Here is a 19,775-nt window from a genome sequence, read left to right on the forward strand (position 1 = left end):
GGAAAAAAAGGTGTCAAGATTACTCACTCATTACATTTACTTTTGAGTTTAGAATGTAATTCCCCCCAAAGAAGGGATTTTTACCTTATATTTAGTTGCTTCATCAGAAAGAATCATATTTTGCTTCATGATTTCTTTGACCTCTTCCTTCATCTATGTAAATAAAGCATTCAGAATTAAGACAAACAAATTATAGTGCTACTATACAAGTTCCAGACAAGTGACCCTTTTCCAGAAGAAAGCAGTACTTAATACATATGACTGCTTAGAATTTGGATGATTTGTAGGAAATAATGAAACAAAAATTTTAAAATACGATTTTTAAATTAAAACAGGTAGAAATGATTTAAGCTAGAACCAAGGGAGAAAGAAACAACAAAAAAAATAATAATTATACCTTCTGTTCATAATTTGACAATTTCTGCTTCAGTTCATTTTCTTTTGTGAAATTGTTCACCTTTTGGGAAATTTGCTGTTCATTGACTAAAAGGGGGAAATACACAAGATTATTACAATCACTAAATGAAATTCAACTATTCAATCTACTAAAAGCAAAGACATGTTATATGGTACTATGAGGAAATACTTCTTAGCATAACTATTATGCTTTTAAAAAGCAATCTATGCTTATTAGCAATAAGAGTATAAAAATTATTAAAATTTAAGAAAAATATAAGAACAATGATATTTTGCTGGGCGCAGTGGTGCACACCTGTAATCCCAGTGGCTCAGGGGGCTAAGCTAGAAGGATCCCAAGTTCAAAGCCAGCCTCAGCAAGAGCGAGACACTAAGCAACTAAGTGAGACTTGGTCTCTAAATATAGGGGGTTGGGGATGTGGCTCAGTAGAGTGCCCCAGAGTTCAATCCCAGGTACCCCTCCCATCCAAAATGATATTTCAATTTAAGATTATTTCACAGATGGGAAATACAGTAAAGTGTTGTAGCTTGATATTCCTCCCTTCTCAAAACACTTTCTTTTCAGAAAATGGAATCATTTAATTCTTTGCAAAGAAAAACAGAAATGAAAGCATACTGATGCACATTACCATTCTTTAAATTATCTACTCAATTACTTAATGCATGATTAAATCATTAGCATAGAAATACTCTTCAAATGTAATACATCTGCATTACATCAATATTCAAAGTTAATCTGCCCCAAATTAAAACTTATCATCATCTCCCTATCCACAATTTGTTCCTCCTCTTTATCTCCTATCTCAGAGTTGGAACCATCATCATCTACTCTATTATCCATGCTAGCAACTCAGGAATAGTAAAATTTTCAGGAGGTAAAAAAGATAATAAACATTAAAAGTCACTGTATCTACTTCTAACATACATAAAACACACATCAAACACCAATACAAAGGGTTATTACAAGTTTAAGAAACCTAAAAATTTACCTTGATATACTCTATCTTTTACCTAGAAGAGAGAAAAAAGATTAAATTTGATGTCAAACATCTGCTCAATAGAAACAGCATTCCTAAAACAACAGTCAGAATCATAACCAAGTGAGAATTTAATAACATTCTGGTTCAGGATAATAATTTATAGGATTAAAAATAAGTAAAGGTTAACAAGCCTTTTAAATCTAATTGGTAGTGATACTTCATAAATAGCCTCTGACATAAAAACACTAAGATATGTACCTTATTTCACAGTAAAGATGTGTGTGTGTGTGTGTGTGTGTAACCAAAATCATTTACTTGACAATTCTAAATAACCAGGATAAAGTCTAGAAACAATGACTATTCAAAAGGAATATGAGGAAACAATATTAAAGGCATATCTTTGTATTAAGATATGCCACTTTCACTCACCAGAAAACATCTTAGAACTCCAATTTAAATTTGGCTATTGGCTGAATTTAGAAACTAAGAGGCTACATCATCTTATTTCTGCAAACCACTAAACATATAGCAAGAAATCTGAAAGGTAAGACTGCTAGAAGAAAATGCACAAGCAACAAGAGAAATGACAATTAACATATTCTGGAAAGGACAAAAACAATCATTTCCTAAAGACAGCAATAAACTGCCTGATAATAAAACCTAAGCAGGATTTTTTTTAAAAAACATCACTAAATTTCTTTGTAACTTAGCATATACTTGTCCTTTCAAATGTTATAAATGGTGATGGGATACTCAGATGTGTCCAAGGATCATCCATGGGATCTTCGTAATAGGAAATTGCATTCAGAAAACCCCAACACAGAAAGAAATGAACATTTGTTTAATGTCATAGCCTTGCTAACCTTTTACTCAAAATGACAACAGAGGAAAATGGGAAGTAGCATAAAAGCAGTCATCTAAGGAAGGGACTAAAGCTCCAAAGTCAAATGCTGAAACTGAGGAGCAACAGCTAGGAACCAGATCCCACATAACCTAGTAAAAAGAGAAACAGGTACCGGGGTTCTTGAAATGAAAGAAACAAGAGAGAGAAATATAAAATGTTTTAATGTTTTTCCCCTCTCTTTATCCTTCTATTTCCTTTTTTCTTTTAGCTGAGAAAAAGTTCAATGAGATTAGAAAATTCCTCACAGGAATCCAGGCAAACGATTCTTCTATTTAAGAAGGGAATACTTTTTAAGAGATTTTACACTCAATTGTACAAGGAGAGGAAACTTATCTTAACAATGATATATCTGATATAATTAAGAAATCAGAAAAAGAACACTCAGATTTGAAAATATTTGTATCCAATGCTTTTGGCCTCTTTAACTGTGAGGCTTTTCATATGCAAAGCCCATTTACCTAAAATAATTTTCTTCCAATTATGTTAAATAACTATGAAACAGAATGACCTACAGTACAAACATAAGTATGTATAAGCATATATATATACATACACACACACACACACACACTTATACATATATGTACACACATACACAGAGATGGACTAATTCTGCTCAGAACAAAAAAAAGACTTAATGAACAAAACATTTAATGGATTTTTGGACAACACATAATCTATACTTCCAAATAAAAAGGTATTTTCTGAACATATGATCAAATCATAAAATCTGGGAAAAATATATATAAAAGACTGGAAAAATTATCTCATCTCCTTTTTCTCATTTTACTGTATTTCTTTGCAGCATTTCCCCCTGTTTATATGTGTTTATATTAACATACAGTTCATCAACATTTAAATCTTAGTTTCTGCTTTTTTTTCCACTTCACATTTAATTGTGAGCATTTTCTGTACCTCAAAGCTTTGAAATAGATAAATCTGCCTACTATTACATTAAGCGAACATACAATAACCCTTAAATGAATTATGTTGTGCTAAGTCTTCAATCTAATACACTGTTCCACTGAAAAACATTACCAAAATCTTCAAAGTATGGTTATTTCTTTAATATAGATTACTAGACATATATGCTACATAAAAGGATATTTATCTAACCTATTCCATCTTTTATCCCACTTTTAAAACTTCTGATACATATGAAACTACTGGTCAGGATGGCTATAAGAATTACCAGTTCTACCAACTGCACCCACACTAAATTATTTTATAAGGTTAGTTTGACTTAAACCACTAATTTGTGTTTTAGCAACTGAAAAAGAAAAAAAAAAGGTGGGGGCCAGTGACTATATAAAATAATCCTTGTGCTTATGTGCTAAGGTATAAGTAAGTTAATTTACTCACAACAAGAATAGTTTTCCAAAAGAAAACGACAAAGGATACAAATCCAAACAAAACAGTGAAAACTACAGGCTTCCATGGTAGTCCATAAAAATCAGGCCCAGGTTGAGTATCATCAGGCAATGTAGTAAACAGCTGAAACAGACAAATTAGAAGAAATGGGAAACCTTAAATTTATAACAAAACAGTCACAAAGAATCATGGCAATTCTAAACCAACCTCCTCATCAGAAATCCACCTCCTCAATATTTTCCAATAGCTTCTTCAAGAGAGAGGATACTGGCAGTCTCATATTTTTTGTTCACTTGCAGTGTTTTCAAGTATAATGAATCTAAATACTTTTTAAAAAATATTTATTTATGTATCTTTAGTTTTAGGTGGACACATTATTTTGTTTTTATATGGTGCTGAGGATTGAACCCCTAACCCTAACCCTGTGCCTCATGCATGCTAGGCAAGCGCTCTACCACTGAACCACAACCCCAGCCCGAATCTAAATACTTTAAATTGAGCATACATTTCCAGTTTGTAACAGGCCCTATATCATCACATTGTCTAACACCTGGCTAGAATCCCTCTGGATCATTCTTTTCTCTTAGATAACCTGGTTTTTATAATTTAAAAATTCATTTAAGACAAAAACTTAAATATATGAAAGAACTAATTAATTTTATGGCAACAAATAAAAACAATGATGATATACGTATAAGATTTTAAATCTTACTTCCATTCCACTCTTATATAAACAGATAAGTGACATGTAATTTCAGACAACTCTTGAAAACTGGCTTAGATAAACTTCTCTGAATTTAACATCCTTCTATAAAATTCAAAGCCTAATTTTAAATGGTTGCTCAAAGGCAGTGCATTAAACACCTGCCTACTCTTCCCTATTTTCACCGCCCTCTACACGTAATGAGAGATAACTGTCATTTGGGCCCAATTCCCCAGCACTCTCCGTAGGGAAAAGACCTGTAGTAATGTTAGCTGTTTCGATTGCTGGCTGCATTTCGGAACATAACATGAGGTTGTCACCTCTATTCCGTCAAAAAAAAAAAGTGCAAGTGGGGAAAGCTCAAGTACACCCTCACCGGCCTCGCTTAACAATACAGTCACGTCCTGCCTGCCTTGGGCCTGACACACTCCATTTCTCCGTCGCCGCGACAGTCAGTGCACCCACTCCGCCAGAACTCAGCCACCCGCCTGCCAGAGCTGGGGTCCCTCGCTGGGAATGGGACCGTCACCTCCAGTAGCTTGGCTATGAGGGCTGCGTAGAGCACCTACAGGAGTCCCAGGAGCTCCGGGTTCCCCGGGGAAGCAGCGACAGAAGGCACAGTGGCAGGTACTGAGTCCATGGTGTAGGGACAGCTGAGCGGAAGCGACGCTTCCCTGCAGAACAGCACAGGACCCTCTCTTTCACCCTTTCCTACTTCGGGAGGACCCAGCGCAGGGGGCGGGTACTGGGAGTGAACTTTGCCTACCTCCACGCAGGCGCTTTCCGCCCAACGCATGTAAAACGTGTCATCAGACGAAGCCACTGGGCGGACTGCAGTGAGCAGATGGAGGATGCCGAGGGGCGGGGCCGGGAGCGGGAAGAACCAACTACGGAGCACGGAGGGGACAGCGCGAGGAGAGTGCAGCGGAAGAGTCCAAATGAAAGGACTCCAGGAGGAAAGAGGCTCACCTGACCCTGGAACTGGGAGAGGACCTGCGATTTAGAAGGCCCTGGAGGAAGCCAGGGAACTAGCAGAAGGGGATTATAGGCAGAGACTAGGAAAAAGGAGAAAGTCAGGCCTCCCAGCCCCTCCCAGAGCAAAACCCTTTTGTCAATGTGTTGAGACACCAGGTACCTGCCCCCAAAGTGCAGACACAAGAGGAGATGCTTCTCCTGCTCCCTTCTAAAGGACTACTGCTCGGACTGGGCTTTCCTTCCCTGCTCACTCCAGTCCTATGTTACTTTCTCCACTTGTGGATGATACTCTTTTTAAAAAGCCTTACCCTAAGGAATCATGTCATTATCACCCCACGCCGGTGGCTTCATTTCTGGATGCCACATTTTAAGGTTGCATGACTTGTGGAAAAGAACAGAATCATGAATAGCCCGAAAAGTACGTGCTAAAAATTGAAGAAACTGGGGACGTTTAACTTGGGGAGGGAATGAACATATGTGGATCTTTAAAAATCTGTCGTCAAGTTGAATATAATCAATTCAAAAGAACAAGAATAAGCAGGAAAGCACTGAAAAAGAAGAGCAATGAAGGGTACAGGGAGGGCAGACTATATAATCAAATCATGTACCCTCGTCCAAGCCCAAGAATACATAGAGTTTGTGGGACAGAATAGAGAATCCAGAAACAGAACCGACTGCACTGGACATTTGGGGTACAATAAAAGTGAGTTTGGGGAAAATAGACTTTCTAATAAGTAGCGTTTGCAAATACCACATGGAAAATTATAAAATTGGATTTTTCTCTACTTATTCAAAAGATAAACTACAAATGGATAAGAAACATGAATGTAAAAATAGAAAATAAACAAGTACTAGAAAATATTGGGTGAAATTTTCTATGTATTATGAGTGGGCAAAACCTGCCTCAATGAAAAAATCTTTCCTGGCTGTATCTAAACCTGGTACACACACACACACACACACACACACACACACACACATGCAGTTTAACAATGACAACCTGAGAAAAAATATTTGCAACATATTATTGTCCAAAGAATCATGTTCCTGAAATATAAAGAATATTATAAATGAAATGGCCAGCAAACCTATACAAAAATGGGCTGAAGAAATAAACAGATCTCAGGAAAAGAAATGCAAACAGCTATAAAATATGGAAACATGCTCTGCTTAGCTCATAATGAACAAAATACAAATTAAACCACACCAAGATACCATTTCTCACTTGCATTGGCAAGATCCAAATGTTTGACAACATACTCAGTAGGTGAGAGAATGTGGGGGAATACAAATTCTCAGACACTGCTGATAAGTATACAAAATGATACAACCCTTATGAATGAGATTTGGCAACATCTCCCAAAACTGCTTATATATTTACCTATTAACTCCACAATCCCACTTTTTTTTTTTTTTAACTTTTTCAGTGCTGGGGAAGGGTACCTAGGGCAAGTGCTCTACTGCTGAGCTATAGTCCCCCAGCCCTAACTTCTAAATATACTGGGAATACAACAACAAATGTTTAAAACTTGTATTTACAAAACTATGTTATTCAAGCATTAATTATAATAACACAAGATGGTCACAAAAGGCTGAAACAACTGTCATAAATAAAAGTTGTTGAATAAACCAAAGAAGAAAGAAAATAATTTTAAATACTGCTAAGAGCTGATTTCCAGAATACATTTTTAAAAAATGAAGTAGAGAAAAGTATTTATAGAATACTATTTGTATCTTAGAAAGTGAAAAAAGATGAATATATTTCTTATAGCTTTGAGGTAAAATTGGCATGCAATAAATTACATGTATTTAAAGTGTGCAATTTGATAAATTTTAACATGAAATTATGAAATCACCATTATAATCAAGATAATATACACATCCTTTACTTCCAAAAATATTCTCATTCTCTAGGTAATTCTGCCCTTTGTCACCCTTCCTTCTTGCCCCCCACTTTCCCACTCCTCCAGCAAAATGTCTATCTTAATAGATTGCTTTGTATTCCTCAAGTTTTATGTGTATGGGATAATATATTGTATTTCTACGGCTTTTCTCATTCAGCATAATTTGAGATTCATCTACATCAGTTTTATCTATCATCTATTTTTATTGCTGAGTAGCATTTCATTATATGTACGTACCACAATTTGTCTATCATCTATTGATAGACATTTGGATTTTTTTCCAGTTTGGGGCTTTTACAAATAAAATAGCCAAGAACACTGATATAAAATTCCTTCTATTGCTATCTAACTTATCTTTTCTTGGAAAAGAATGGTTGGATATGACTGGTGTATGCTTACCTTTTTAAGAAGGTGATTCTACCACTTTATATCCCCACCAGCTGTGTACCCATCCAGTTCCTCCATCTCTTCTCCAACCACTCAGCACAATTGTCTTTAATATTAGCTATTTAATAAGTGTGTAGTGGTAACTCTTATGCTTTAAAATTGCATTTCCCTGATAATTATGTCAAACATTTTTAATGTCTTTATTTACTATCTGTTTATCTTCTTTGATGAAGTGTTATTTTACAGGACTATATTTTTTTCCTTCTAATGAGTTCTAAGAGTTCTTCATATATTCTTGATGCAAGTCTTTTATCAGAAAAATGTTTTACAGTAATTTCCTCCCAGCTTGTGTTTTGTCTATTTCATTCACTTCGAAGTGTATTTTGAATTACAGAGGTTTTAGTTTGATGAATCCCACATTGTCAAATCCTTTTTAATGCTTTTGTTGTCAAATTTAAGAAATCTTTGCCAAACCTAAGTTCAACAAAAATTTTTCTCTTATTTTTTTCCTAGAGGTTTTGTAGTTTTGAGTTTAATATTTAAGTCTGTGAGTTAACTCAGGTGTCTATGCAAGGCATGGATCAATATTTGGCATATAAATATGCAGTAATTTCAGTACCATTTGCTGAAAAACTTTCCATTCTCTACGTGTCTTTCCATCTTTGTCAATGACTGTTGCCATATATATGTGTATCTATCTCTGAATTTTTGGCTCTGTTCCAATGTTTTGTCTTCGATCCTAATTACTGTAGCTTTAGAATATTTTTTTTTCTTTTTTTTTCCTCTTCGTATGGTACTAGGGATTGAACACAGGACCTTGCATATGCTAAGCAAGTGCTCTACCACTGAGCTACATCCCCAGCCCTAGCTTAAGTCTTGAAGCCACGTATTCTAGGTCTGTTGCAATCAGCTTGTCATTTTCTACAAAACTCTGCAGGGATTTTGATTGGAATAATGTTGACTCTGGTGATTAAACTGGGATGAATGGACACCTTAGTCTTCTGACTCATAAATTAGGTATATCTCTCCATTTAGGTTCTCTTTAATTTCCATCAGCAATATTTTATAGTTTTTAATATATACATTTTAGTTTTTGCCACGTTTGTTTAAATACATCATATTTTTATTCTATTGTACATGGAAATCTTTAAAATTTCAATTTCTAATTATTCATTGTTAATATATAGAAAATATAATTGCTTTTAGATATAAATTTTATCCGTCAACCTTACAATAGCTTTTTTCTAGATCATACCAGATTTTATCTATATATGTTCATGTTATCTGAAAATAAAGAGAATTTTAGTTCTTCCTTTCCAATCTGAGTGCATTTTATTTCTTTTTCTTGCCTTAGTATACTAGCTATTTCCTTACTGTACCCCAGGACAATGCTGAATAGATGTAATGAGAGTGGACATCTCTGTTTGGTTTCTGATCTTGGGGAAAAGTATTCAATTATCAACCATTAAGTATGAGGTTAGCTGCATTTTTTCAGAGGATGTTTTAAGCTCCCTTTTTCTATTCCTAGTTTGTTGTTTGTTTTTCTACATCAATAATCAATGCTGAGGGGCTGGGGTTGATACTCAGTGGTAGAGCACTTGCCTAGCATGTGTGAGGCAATGGGTTCGATTCTCAGCACTGCATATAAATAAGTGAATAAAATAAAAGTCAATCAACATCTAAAAAAAATTTTTTTAAATAATAATCAGGGCTGATTTTTTTTACATGTCGATGGGATTTATTGTCACCTACTTGTACATGCACACAAAATAACAATATAATTTCCCCAATATTTCCCACCTCTGCTATATTTTTTAAATGCTTGTTTTGTATCTCTTGAGCTTTTACATATTATTGTATTTGACTTAAATTTTTGTTTAGAATTTCTTTACAGGTTCATTGGAGATCCCATGAGAGGTCTGTGGTTTTCTTGTTATATCTTTGTCTTGGTTTAGTGTAGTGATAACATTGGCTTCATAGGAGAAATATTTCCTTGCTTTAATATTCTTTTTTTTTTTTTTTTTTTTTTTTTATTGGTTGTTCAAAACATTACACAGCTCATGACATATCATCTTCCATACATTTGATTCAAGTGGGTTATGAACTCCCATTTTTTACCCCAAATACAAGTTGCAGAATCACATCGGTTACACATCCACATTTTTACATAATACCATATTAGTGACTGTTGTATTCTGCTACCTTTCCTATCCCCTACTATCCCCCCTCCCCTTCCCTCTCATCTTCCCTCTCTACCCCATCTGCTATTGTTTAATTCTCTCCCTTGTTTTTTTTTTTTTTTACCCCCTTTCCCCTCACAAACTCTTATATGTAATTTTGTGTAACAATGAGGGTCTCCTTCCATTTCCATAGTTTCCCTTCTCTCTCCCTTTCTCTCCCCCCACTCGTCTCTGTTTAATGTTAATCTTTTCCTCATGCTCTTCTTCCCTGTTCTGATCTTAGTTGCTCTCTTTATATCAAGGAAGACATTTGGCATTTGTTTTTTAAGGATTGGCTAGCTTCACTTAGCATAATCTGCTCTAATGCCATCCATTTCCCTGCAAAATCCATGATTTTGTCATTTTTTAGTGCTGCGTAATACTCCATTGTGTATAAATGCCACAGTTTTTTAATCCATTCATCTATTGAAGGGCATCTGGGTTGATTCCAAAGTCTAGTTATTGTGAATTGTGCTGCCATGATCATTGATGTGGCAGTATCCCTATAGTATGCTCTTTTAAGGTCCTCAGGGAATAGACCGAGAAGGGCGATAGCTGGGTCAAATGGTGGTTCCATTCCCAGCTTTCCTAGGAATCTCCATACTGCTTTCCATATTGGCCGCACCAGTTTGCAGTTCCACCAGCAATGTACAAGTGTACCCTTTTCCCCACATCCTCGCCAGCACTTATTGTTGCTTGACTTCATAATGGCTGCCAATCTTACTGGAGTGAGATGGTATCTTAGGGTGGTTTTGATTTGCATTTCTCTGACTGCTAGAGATGGTGAGCATTTTTTCATGTACTTATTGATAGATTGTATGTCCTCCTCTGAGAAGTGTCTGTTCAGGTCCTTCGCCCATTTGTTGATAGGGTTGTTTGTTATCTTGTTGTTTAATTTTTTGAGTTCTTTGTATATTCTGGATATTAGGGCTCTATCTGAAGTGTGAGGAGTAAAGATTTGTTCCCAGGATGTAGGTTCCCTATTTACCTCTCTTATTGTTTCTCTTGCTGAGAAAAAACTTTTTAGTTTGAGTAAGTCCCATTTGTTGATTCTAGTTATTAACTTTTGTGCTATGGGTGTCCTATTAAGGAATTTGGAGCCCGACCCCACAATGTGTAGATTGAAGCCAACTTTTTCTTCTATCAGGTGCAGAGTCTCTGATTTGATATCTAGGTCCTTGATCCATTTTGAATTTACTTTTGTGCATGGCGAGAGAAAGGGGTTCAGCTTCATTTTGTTGCATATGGATTTCCAGTTTTCCCAGCACCATTTGTTGAAGATGCTATCCTTTCTCCATTGCATGCTTTTAGCGCCTTTATCAAATATAAGAAAGTTGTAATTTTGTGGATTGGTCTCTGTGTCCTCTATTCTGTACCATTGATCCACCTTCCTGTTTTGGTACCAGTACCATGCTGTTTTTGTTACTATTGCTCTGTAGTACAGTTTGAAATCTGGTATCGCTATACCTCCCGATTCACACTTCCTGCTTAGAATTGCTTTTGCTATTCTGGGTCTTTTGTTTTTCCATATGAATTTCATGATAGCTTTATCTATTTCTACCAGAAATGCCGTTGGGATTTTGATTGGCATTGCATTGAACCTGTAGAGAACTTTGGGTAATATCGCCATTTTGATGATGTTGGTTCTGCCTATCCATGAACAGGGTACATTTTTCCATCTTCTAAGATCTTCTTCTATCTCTCCCTTTAGGGTTCTGTAGTTTTCATTATATAAATCTTTCACCTCTTTTGTTAGGTTGATTCCCAAGTATTTTATTTTTTTTGAGGATATTGTGAATGGGGTGGTTTTCCTCATTTCCATTTCAGAAGTTTTGTTACTGATATACAGGAATGCCTTTGATTTATGCGTGTTGATTTTATATCCTGCCACTTGGCTGAATTCATTTATCAGTTCTAGTAGTTTCTTTGTAGACCCTTTTGGGTCTTCTAAGTATAGGATCATATCGTCCGCAAATAGTGATATTTTAAGTTCTTCTTTTCCTATTTTTATGCCTTTAATTTCTCTTGTTTGTCTAATTGCTCTGGCTAGTATTTCAAGGACTAAATTAAATAGAAGTGGTGAGAGAGGGCATCCCTGTCTTGTTCCAGATTTTAGCGGGAATGCCTTCAGTTTTTCTCCATTTAGAATGATGCTAGCCTGAGGCTTAGCATATATAGCTTTTACAATGTTGAGGTAAGTTCCTGTTATCCCCAGTTTTTCTAGTGTTTTGAACATAAAAGGATGCTGTACTTTGTCGAATGCTTTTTCTGCATCTATCGAGACGATCATATGGTTCTTATCTTTAAGTCTATTGATGTGGTGAATAATATTTATTGATTTCCGTATATTGAACCAACCTTGCATCCCAGGGATGAATCCTACTTGATCATGGTGCACAATTTTTTTGATATGCTTTTGTATTCGATTCGCCAGGATTTTATTGAGAATTTTTGCATCTATGTTCATTAGAGATATTGGTCTGTAGTTTTCTTTCTTTGAAGTGTCTTTGTCTGGTTTCGGGATCAGGGTGATGTTGGCCTCATAGAATGAATTTGGAAGAGCTCCTTCTTTTTCTATTTCTTGAAATAGCTTGAAAAGTATTGGTATTAATTCTTCTTTGAAGGTTTTGTAAAACTCCGCTGTATACCCATCTGGTCCAGGGCTTTTTTTGGTTGGTAGTCTTTTGATGGCTTCTTCTATTTCTTCCTTTGTTATTGGTCTGTTTAAATTGTGTGTGTCTTCCTGACTCAATCTGGGCAGCTCATATGACTTAAGAAATTTATCGATGTCTTCACTGTCTTCTATTTTAATAGAATATAGGGTTTCAAAATACTTTCTAATTATCTTCTGTATTTCTGTAGTGTCTGTTGTGATATTGCCTTTTTCATCCCGTATGTTAGTGATTTGAGTTTTCTCTCTTCTTCTCTTCGTTAGCATGGCTAAGGGTCTGTCGATCTTATTTATTTTTTCAAAGAACCAACTTTTAGTTTTATCAATTTTTTCAATGGTTTTTTTTGTTTCAATTTCGTTGATTTCCGCTCTGATTTTAATTATTTCTTGTCTTCTGCTATATTTGCTGTTGTTTTGCTCTTCCTTTTCTAGGGTTTTGAGATGTAGTGTGAGTTCGTTTATTTGTTGGTTTTTTCTTTTTGTGAGGAATGAACTCCAGGAAATGAATTTCCCTCTTAAAACTGCTTTCATTGTGTCCCATAGAGTCCGGTATGTTGTGTCTGAATTGTCGTTTATCTCTAAGAATTTTTTGATTTCCTCCTTTATGTCTTCTGTAACCCATTGATCATTCAGTAACATATTGTTTATTTTCCATGTGATGCAGGATTTTTCCTTCCTTCTTTTTTCATTGATTTCCAGTTTCATTCCATTATGATCAGATATGGTGCATGGTATTATCTCCACTCCTTTATATTTACTAAGAGTTGCCCTATGGCATAATATATGATCTATCTTTGAGTACGATCCATGTGCTGCTGAGAAGAACGTGTATCCACTTGATGATGGTTGATATATTCTATATATGTCGGTTAAGTCTAGGTTATTGATTGTGTCATTGAGTTCTATAGTTTCTTTATTCAGCTTTTGTCTGGAGGATCTGTCTAATGGCGAGAGCGGTGTGTTGAAGTCACCCATAATTATTGTGTTGTGGTCAATTTGACTTTTGAACTTGAGGAGAGTTTGTTTTATGAATGTTGCTGCACCATTATTTGGTGCATATAAATTGATAATTGTTATGTCTTGTTGGTGAATAGTTCCTTTTAACAGGATATAGTGTCCTTCTTTATCCCTTTTGATTAACTTAGGTTTGAAGTTGAGTTTATTCGATATGAGTATGGCCACTCCTGCTTGCTTCCGAGGGCCATGTGAGTGGTATGATTTTTCCCAACCTTTCACCTTCAGCCTGTGTATGTCTTTTCCTATCATATGAGTCTCCTGAAGGCAGCATATTGTTGGATTTGTTTTTTTGATCCAGGTTACCAGCCTGTGTCTCTTGATTGGTGAGTTTAGTCCATTAACATTTAAGGTTACAATTGAAATATGATTTGTACTTCCAGTCATGTTTATTTATTTATTTATTTTAGTTTGGCTAGTTTTTACTTTTTGGTTGTTTTCCTCCGCCTTTACTGAGATACCTCCCGCTGTTGGTTTTGGGCACTGTTTTTCCATTCCTCTTCTTGTAGAATTTTGCCCAAAATGCTTTGCAGTGCTGGTTTTCTGGCTGCGAAATCTTTTAGCTTTTGTTTATCGTGAAAGATTTTAATTTCATTATCAAATCTGAAGCTTAATTTTGCTGGATACAGTATTCTTGGTTGGAATCCATTATTTTTCAGCGTTTGAAATACATTGTTCCAGGATCTTCTCGCTTTCAAAGTCTGTGATGAAAAATCAGCCGTTAACCTAATTGGTTTACCCCTGAATGTAATCTGCCTCCTTTCCCTCGTAGCTTTTAATATTCTCCCCTTGTTCTGTATGTTGGCTATCTTCATAATTATATGTCTTGGAGTTGGCCTATTACAGTTTTGGATGTTTGGGGTCCTGTAGGCTTCCAGGATTTGGCAATCCATTCCATCTTTCATCTCTGGGAAGTTTTCTAGGATTATTTCATTCAATAGGTTTTCCATTCCTTTGGCTTGAATCTCTGTGCCTTCTTCTATCCCAATGACTCTCAAATTTGGTTTTTTGATGAAATCCCATATCTCTTGGATAGATTGCTCGTGAGATTTAAGCATCTTTTCAGTATTGACTATATTCTTTTCAAGTTGATAAACTTTGTCTTCATTATCTGATGTTCTGACTTCTACTTGATCTAGTCTATTTGTAATATTCTCGTTAGCATTTTTAATCTGGTTTATGGTTTCTTGCATTTCTAAAATCACTGTTTGGTTTTTTTTTAAGATCTCTATCTCCTGGTAAAGCTCATTCTTTGCAGTTTGTATTTGTTTGTTTAGTTGGTTTTCAAAATATACTTTCAATTCTTGGATTTGCTGTCTCATGTCTTCTCTAAAATTCCGTTCCATCTGAGTTAGGTATGCCTTGATTTCTTTCCCTGTCCATGTTTCTGATGCTTCTAGGTCCTCCTGTAGATTTAAGTTGTCCTGCATTATCTGTACTCCTTTTTTCCCTGGTTTTTTCATGTTGTTCACGTTACTTTCCAGCTCTATTTGACTGCTTTGTAACTGCCTTCTCCTATACATTTGTTTTGGCTTTGTTTATATCTGTTGTTTCTCCTTTGTGGTGGGAGATTATGCCTATAGATGTTGGGCTTTATTGTACTTTAGAGCTGATTCATTCAATTTATAAAGGGCTTCCGGATTTTGTATGCATATAGTGATTTGTTTTTTGTTCTTAGGACTTTATGTTGGGTGCTATGAAGGTATACGGGTTAGTATGTCTTGGCTACTTTAGAAGATTGCTCTACTGAAGGGGGATGCTAACCGTCAATTGGATCAGGGTGTTGGTAGTAGCTAGGTATTTAGGAGCACTATAGACGGCCTCGAAACATTCACCTGTTTGCATTTAGACAGTTACACGAAATGGAGGACGTAATGCTTGGGATGAAAGTTGGGGGGAAGGGAAAGGAAGGTGCTCTTGAAAAGTAAGAAGGAGGGGGAGTTAGATAGCATAGAGGAGAATGGAAAGAACAATAAAACTTGGAAGGGGAGAGAAAGAGGGAAAAAGGGAGAGAAAAGATAAAATAAAATAAGAAATAAAATTAGGTCTTAGAGATCCATTTTCTTCTCTTCCCGTAGGCAAAGCTGTGCCCTCCAGGCTGAGATTTGCCCTCAATGTGTCAACAGCAATCCCTGTAAGGCGGCTCCTGGGAGTCTCTCAATCCTGTTGGTCCAGAGCCATTTCACTTCTACGGCCCCTCCTCCCCTTCCTCCTGCCAGCCAGCCAGGTCCTGTGCACCGGAGGAGGTTCTCCAAGGATTTGGTTACACTTTCAGCACCTCTGGGTGCTCTATTTCCCTAATGACTGAGCACTCTCTCTGTCATTCATCTAAGCCCCAGTGCTGTGGAGCTGTGTTCTGGGAGTCAATAGTTTAATTTTTCCTGACCCCTTTGGTGGGCACACCTTCGGAGTCTGGCGGCTAAGACCATTGGTGTCGCCACTGGTGGTAACGGGAGTTGGGGGTCGAGGATCCCATCTGCTTCCCTCAGCCCCTACAATCACGACCACTCCGCTAGCAGTAGGAGGAGTTGGGGGTCTGGAGTGTCCTCTGTTTCCCTCCGCCCCTACTGTCACGCCCTCTCAGTTGGCGGTTGGGGGAGTTGGGGGTGGGGAGTCTTCTCTGCTTCCCTCCGCCCCTACAGTCACGCCCACGTCACTGGCAGTATTGGGAGTTGGGGGTCGGGAGTCCCTTGGCCCTTACAGTCATGCCCACGGAGAGATTTTGAAGTTTCCCGGTTGTTTGTATCTGATGCGGGTGGGAGTCACACACCTGCCAAAGTAGATTCCGCTGGGAAGGAATCTCTTTGGCCGAACTTTGGTGACTTCCCCTCTCTGCAATGGCGGGCCCCTGCCTCCTTGCTGGAGTGTCCGAAGGGAGGGGTGGAACTGGCTTGTCTCTGGTCTGACCCAATCTCTGGTTTTAGTTCCCAGTTCGCTATTTCATAAAGGCTTGGTTAGATTTCCTTCACGCCGTCTCAGGGGGGGAGCCGTTTGCCGGGTGGGCGGGGCCGTTCGCAGTGGGGGCGGGGCCGTTAGCAGAGCTGGGAGGGCACAGGCCGTCTGCTGGGCAGGGACCCTTCTGGAAGCGCAGGGCCGCTAGGGGCCGACTGCAGAGCCTGGGGTGGTGGCCGCGGGCGGGGTGCCAGCAGAGCCCGGAGGGCGGGGGCCCCGTTTGCCGGGTGGGCGGGGCGTTAGCAGCGCCGGGAGGGCACAGGCCGTTTGCCAGGCCTGGCAGGGATCCTTCTCGCTGCGCGGGCCGCAGGGGCCGCCTGCAGAGCCGAGCCTGCGCTGGCCGGGGGCGGGGCCGCCAACGGAGCCGGGAGGGCGGGTGGGGGGGGGCGTTTGCCGGGTGGGCGGGGCCGTTTGCCCGGCCAGGAGGGGACCCTTCTCGGCGCGCCGGCCGCCGGGGCCGCTTGTAGAACCCGGTAGGCAGTGGCCTCGTGGCTAAGAGCCGGGCGGGCGGGGTGGCCGATCACCGAGCGAGCAGGGCCGCCAGGAGAGCCAGGATGGCGGGAGCCGTCTCCTGGGCCAGGCGTGGACCCTTCTCACTGCCCCGGGCCGCCGGTGGCCGCTTGCAGAGCCGGTTGGGCGGTGGCTGCAGGATTGGACCTCTGCGCCCGCGGCCGGCCAAGATTCACTTGTCTGGGGCCAACTGTCACCTCTAATATAACTTACTACTTCCTGGCAGGTCTCCTTTCAGCGGAATTTTGCTAGAAGTTCCTCAGTAGGTAGAATGTAGCTGTTTTAATGGGTGTTTCTGATCCGGTTAATGTGGAGACACTGAAAGTGCTGCTTCCTTGCCGGCCGCCATGTTGGATCCTTTGCTTTAATATTCTACAAGGGTTTAGTATTACTATTAGGAATTAGTATCATTTCTTCCTTATAGGTTTAATTGGATCACCAATAAAGCTATCTGGGTCTTATATTTTTTTCTTTGTAGAAAGGTTTTTATCTATACCTTCAATTTCTTTAATAGTCAACAAGGTTTATGAAGATGTCTGTTTTTCTTGAGTGAACTTTTGCAATTTGTGGCTTAAATGGAATTTCTTCATTTCAACTAAATTGTCAAGTTAATTAACATAAACTGTTCATAATATCCCCATTATCAGTCTAGTATCTGTGGAATCTGTAGTTATATCCCTTCTCTAATTGCAGGATATTGATAATCTGTGTCTCCTCTTTATTTCCCTCGCTAGATGTTGATCAATTTTATTCATCTTAAAGAACTAGCTTTGGGTTTCATTGATTTTCTCTTATTTTCCTTTTTTAAAATTTCACTGACTTATGGTCTTTATTATATCTTTTTTTCTTGCTTACTTGGAGATTAACTTATTTTTCCTTTTCTAGTTTCTCATAGTAGGAACTAAAGTCAATGACTGGAGACTTCTTTTATAATAAAGCTATCTGGGCCTGGTAGTGCTATAAATTTTCCAGTAACGCTTTAGTGACATTGCACAAATGGATATGTTGTTTTCAGTTTTATTCAACTCAAAATATGAATTTCTTCTCTGATTTATTTGACTCAAAAATTATTTAGCAGTGGGGGCTAAGGTTGTAGCTCAGTGGTAAAGTGCTTGCCTCACATGTGTGAGGCACTGGGTTCGATCCCCAGCACCACATAAAAATAAATGTACTGTGTGTTCATGTACCAAAAATGAAAAAAAGAAAAAAAAATTATATATATAGCAGCCTGGCACTTACGTTTCCAAATATTTGGGAATTTTCCAGATTTTTCCATTATTGATTTCTCATTTTATTGTGTTCAGAGAATAAGCTTTGCCTGTCTTTGAATACTTTTATATTTACTGATAATTTAAGATCCAGAATATGGTTTATCTTGGTAAATGTTCCACGTGCACTAAGAAGAATAGGTATTCAGCTCTTTGGGGGTTTTCTATAAATGTCAACTAATTTCAAATGGATGGATTGATTATGTCATTCATACTTTCTACAACCTTACTTTTATTTTTTGTTTTCTGCCAATTGCTGAGGAGAGGATATTGAAATCTCTAAATGTAATCCTATATTCATCATTTTCCTCATAATTCTATCAATTTTTATACTTCATGTATTTTGAAGGTCTAATATTAAAAGTATAAGCATTTAGATTTATTATATAATCTTGACTAACTGACTCCTTTATCATTAGGAAATGACTTTCTTTAGTCCTGATGATATATTTTGCCCCACAACCTCTTTTGGTTTAATGTAGCTACTCCAGATTTCCTTTGACTAGTGTTTAACATGAGATACCTTTTTCAATCATTTTAATTTTGACTTCTTTGTGTCTTTCTATTTACAGTGTTATTCCCATATACATCTATTTGGGTCTTGCTTCTTTAGGCAATATGACAAACTCTGTTTTTAACTGATGTATTTAGATACTTTCCACTTAATAGGATTACTGCTGTGCATAGGTGTAAGCTTAATATAATCTTCTATTTGTTCCTTCTGTTCTTTGTTCTTTTTCTTTTCTTTCTGTCTTCTTTTGCAGAAATACCACTATCGGTATTTTTAGTGATTCCTCTATTGGCTTATTAAGCTATAACTCTGTTTTCTAATCTTGGTGTTTCAGGGTTTAGAATATACATCTTTAATTTGTCACAATCTACCTTCAGATGATACTATAGTACTTCACATATTCAATAAGAACGTTACAATAGTTACTACCCTTCTGAGATTTATACTGTTGTCATGTATTTTACTTTACATGTTTTCTAAGTCCCATACTACACTGATATTTGTCTTTAAACAGTCAATGACAGCAGGAAGAAAAGATTAACATTAAACAGATACATGAGGTGGGAGGGAAAGGGAGAGAAAAGGGAAATTGCATGGTAATGGAGGGAGATCCTCATTGTTATACAAAATTACATATAAGAGGTTGTGAGGGGAATGGGAAAATAAACAAGGAGAGAAATGAATTACAGTAGATGGGGTAGAGAGAGAAGATGGGAGGGGAGGGGAGGGGAGATAGTAGAGGATAGGAAAGGTAGCAGAATACAACAGTTACTAATAGGGCATTATGTAAAAATGTAGATGTGTAACCGACGTGATTCTGCAATCTGTATTTGGGGTAAAATTGGGAGTTCAAAACCCACCTGAATCAAATGTATGAAATATGATATGTCAAGAGCTTTGTAATGTTTTGAACAACCAATAAAAAAATAAACAGTCAATGACTTTTTAAAATATTCAAATAAGAAAAATTATTTTAAATATTTATGCAC

At 37.6% G+C, this 19,775-nt stretch overlaps 1 protein-coding gene across 1 annotated transcript in view; it reads right to left on the bottom strand.

Moving 5' to 3' along the window:
* LOC139702404 (transport and Golgi organization protein 1 homolog) overlaps window positions 1-19,775 on the bottom strand; it is a 53,240-nt gene that overhangs the window by 14,192 nt on the left and 19,273 nt on the right. Inside the window, exon 7 of the mRNA XM_071603492.1 lies at window positions 3,664-3,795. Coding sequence (XP_071459593.1) covers window positions 3,664-3,795 — 132 coding nt within the window. The remainder of the gene's footprint in view (window positions 1-3,663; window positions 3,796-19,775) is intronic.

Source organism: Marmota flaviventris, chromosome 17, assembly GCF_047511675.1.
Source record: "Marmota flaviventris isolate mMarFla1 chromosome 17, mMarFla1.hap1, whole genome shotgun sequence".
NCBI classification, from domain to species: Eukaryota; Metazoa; Chordata; class Mammalia; order Rodentia; family Sciuridae; genus Marmota; species Marmota flaviventris.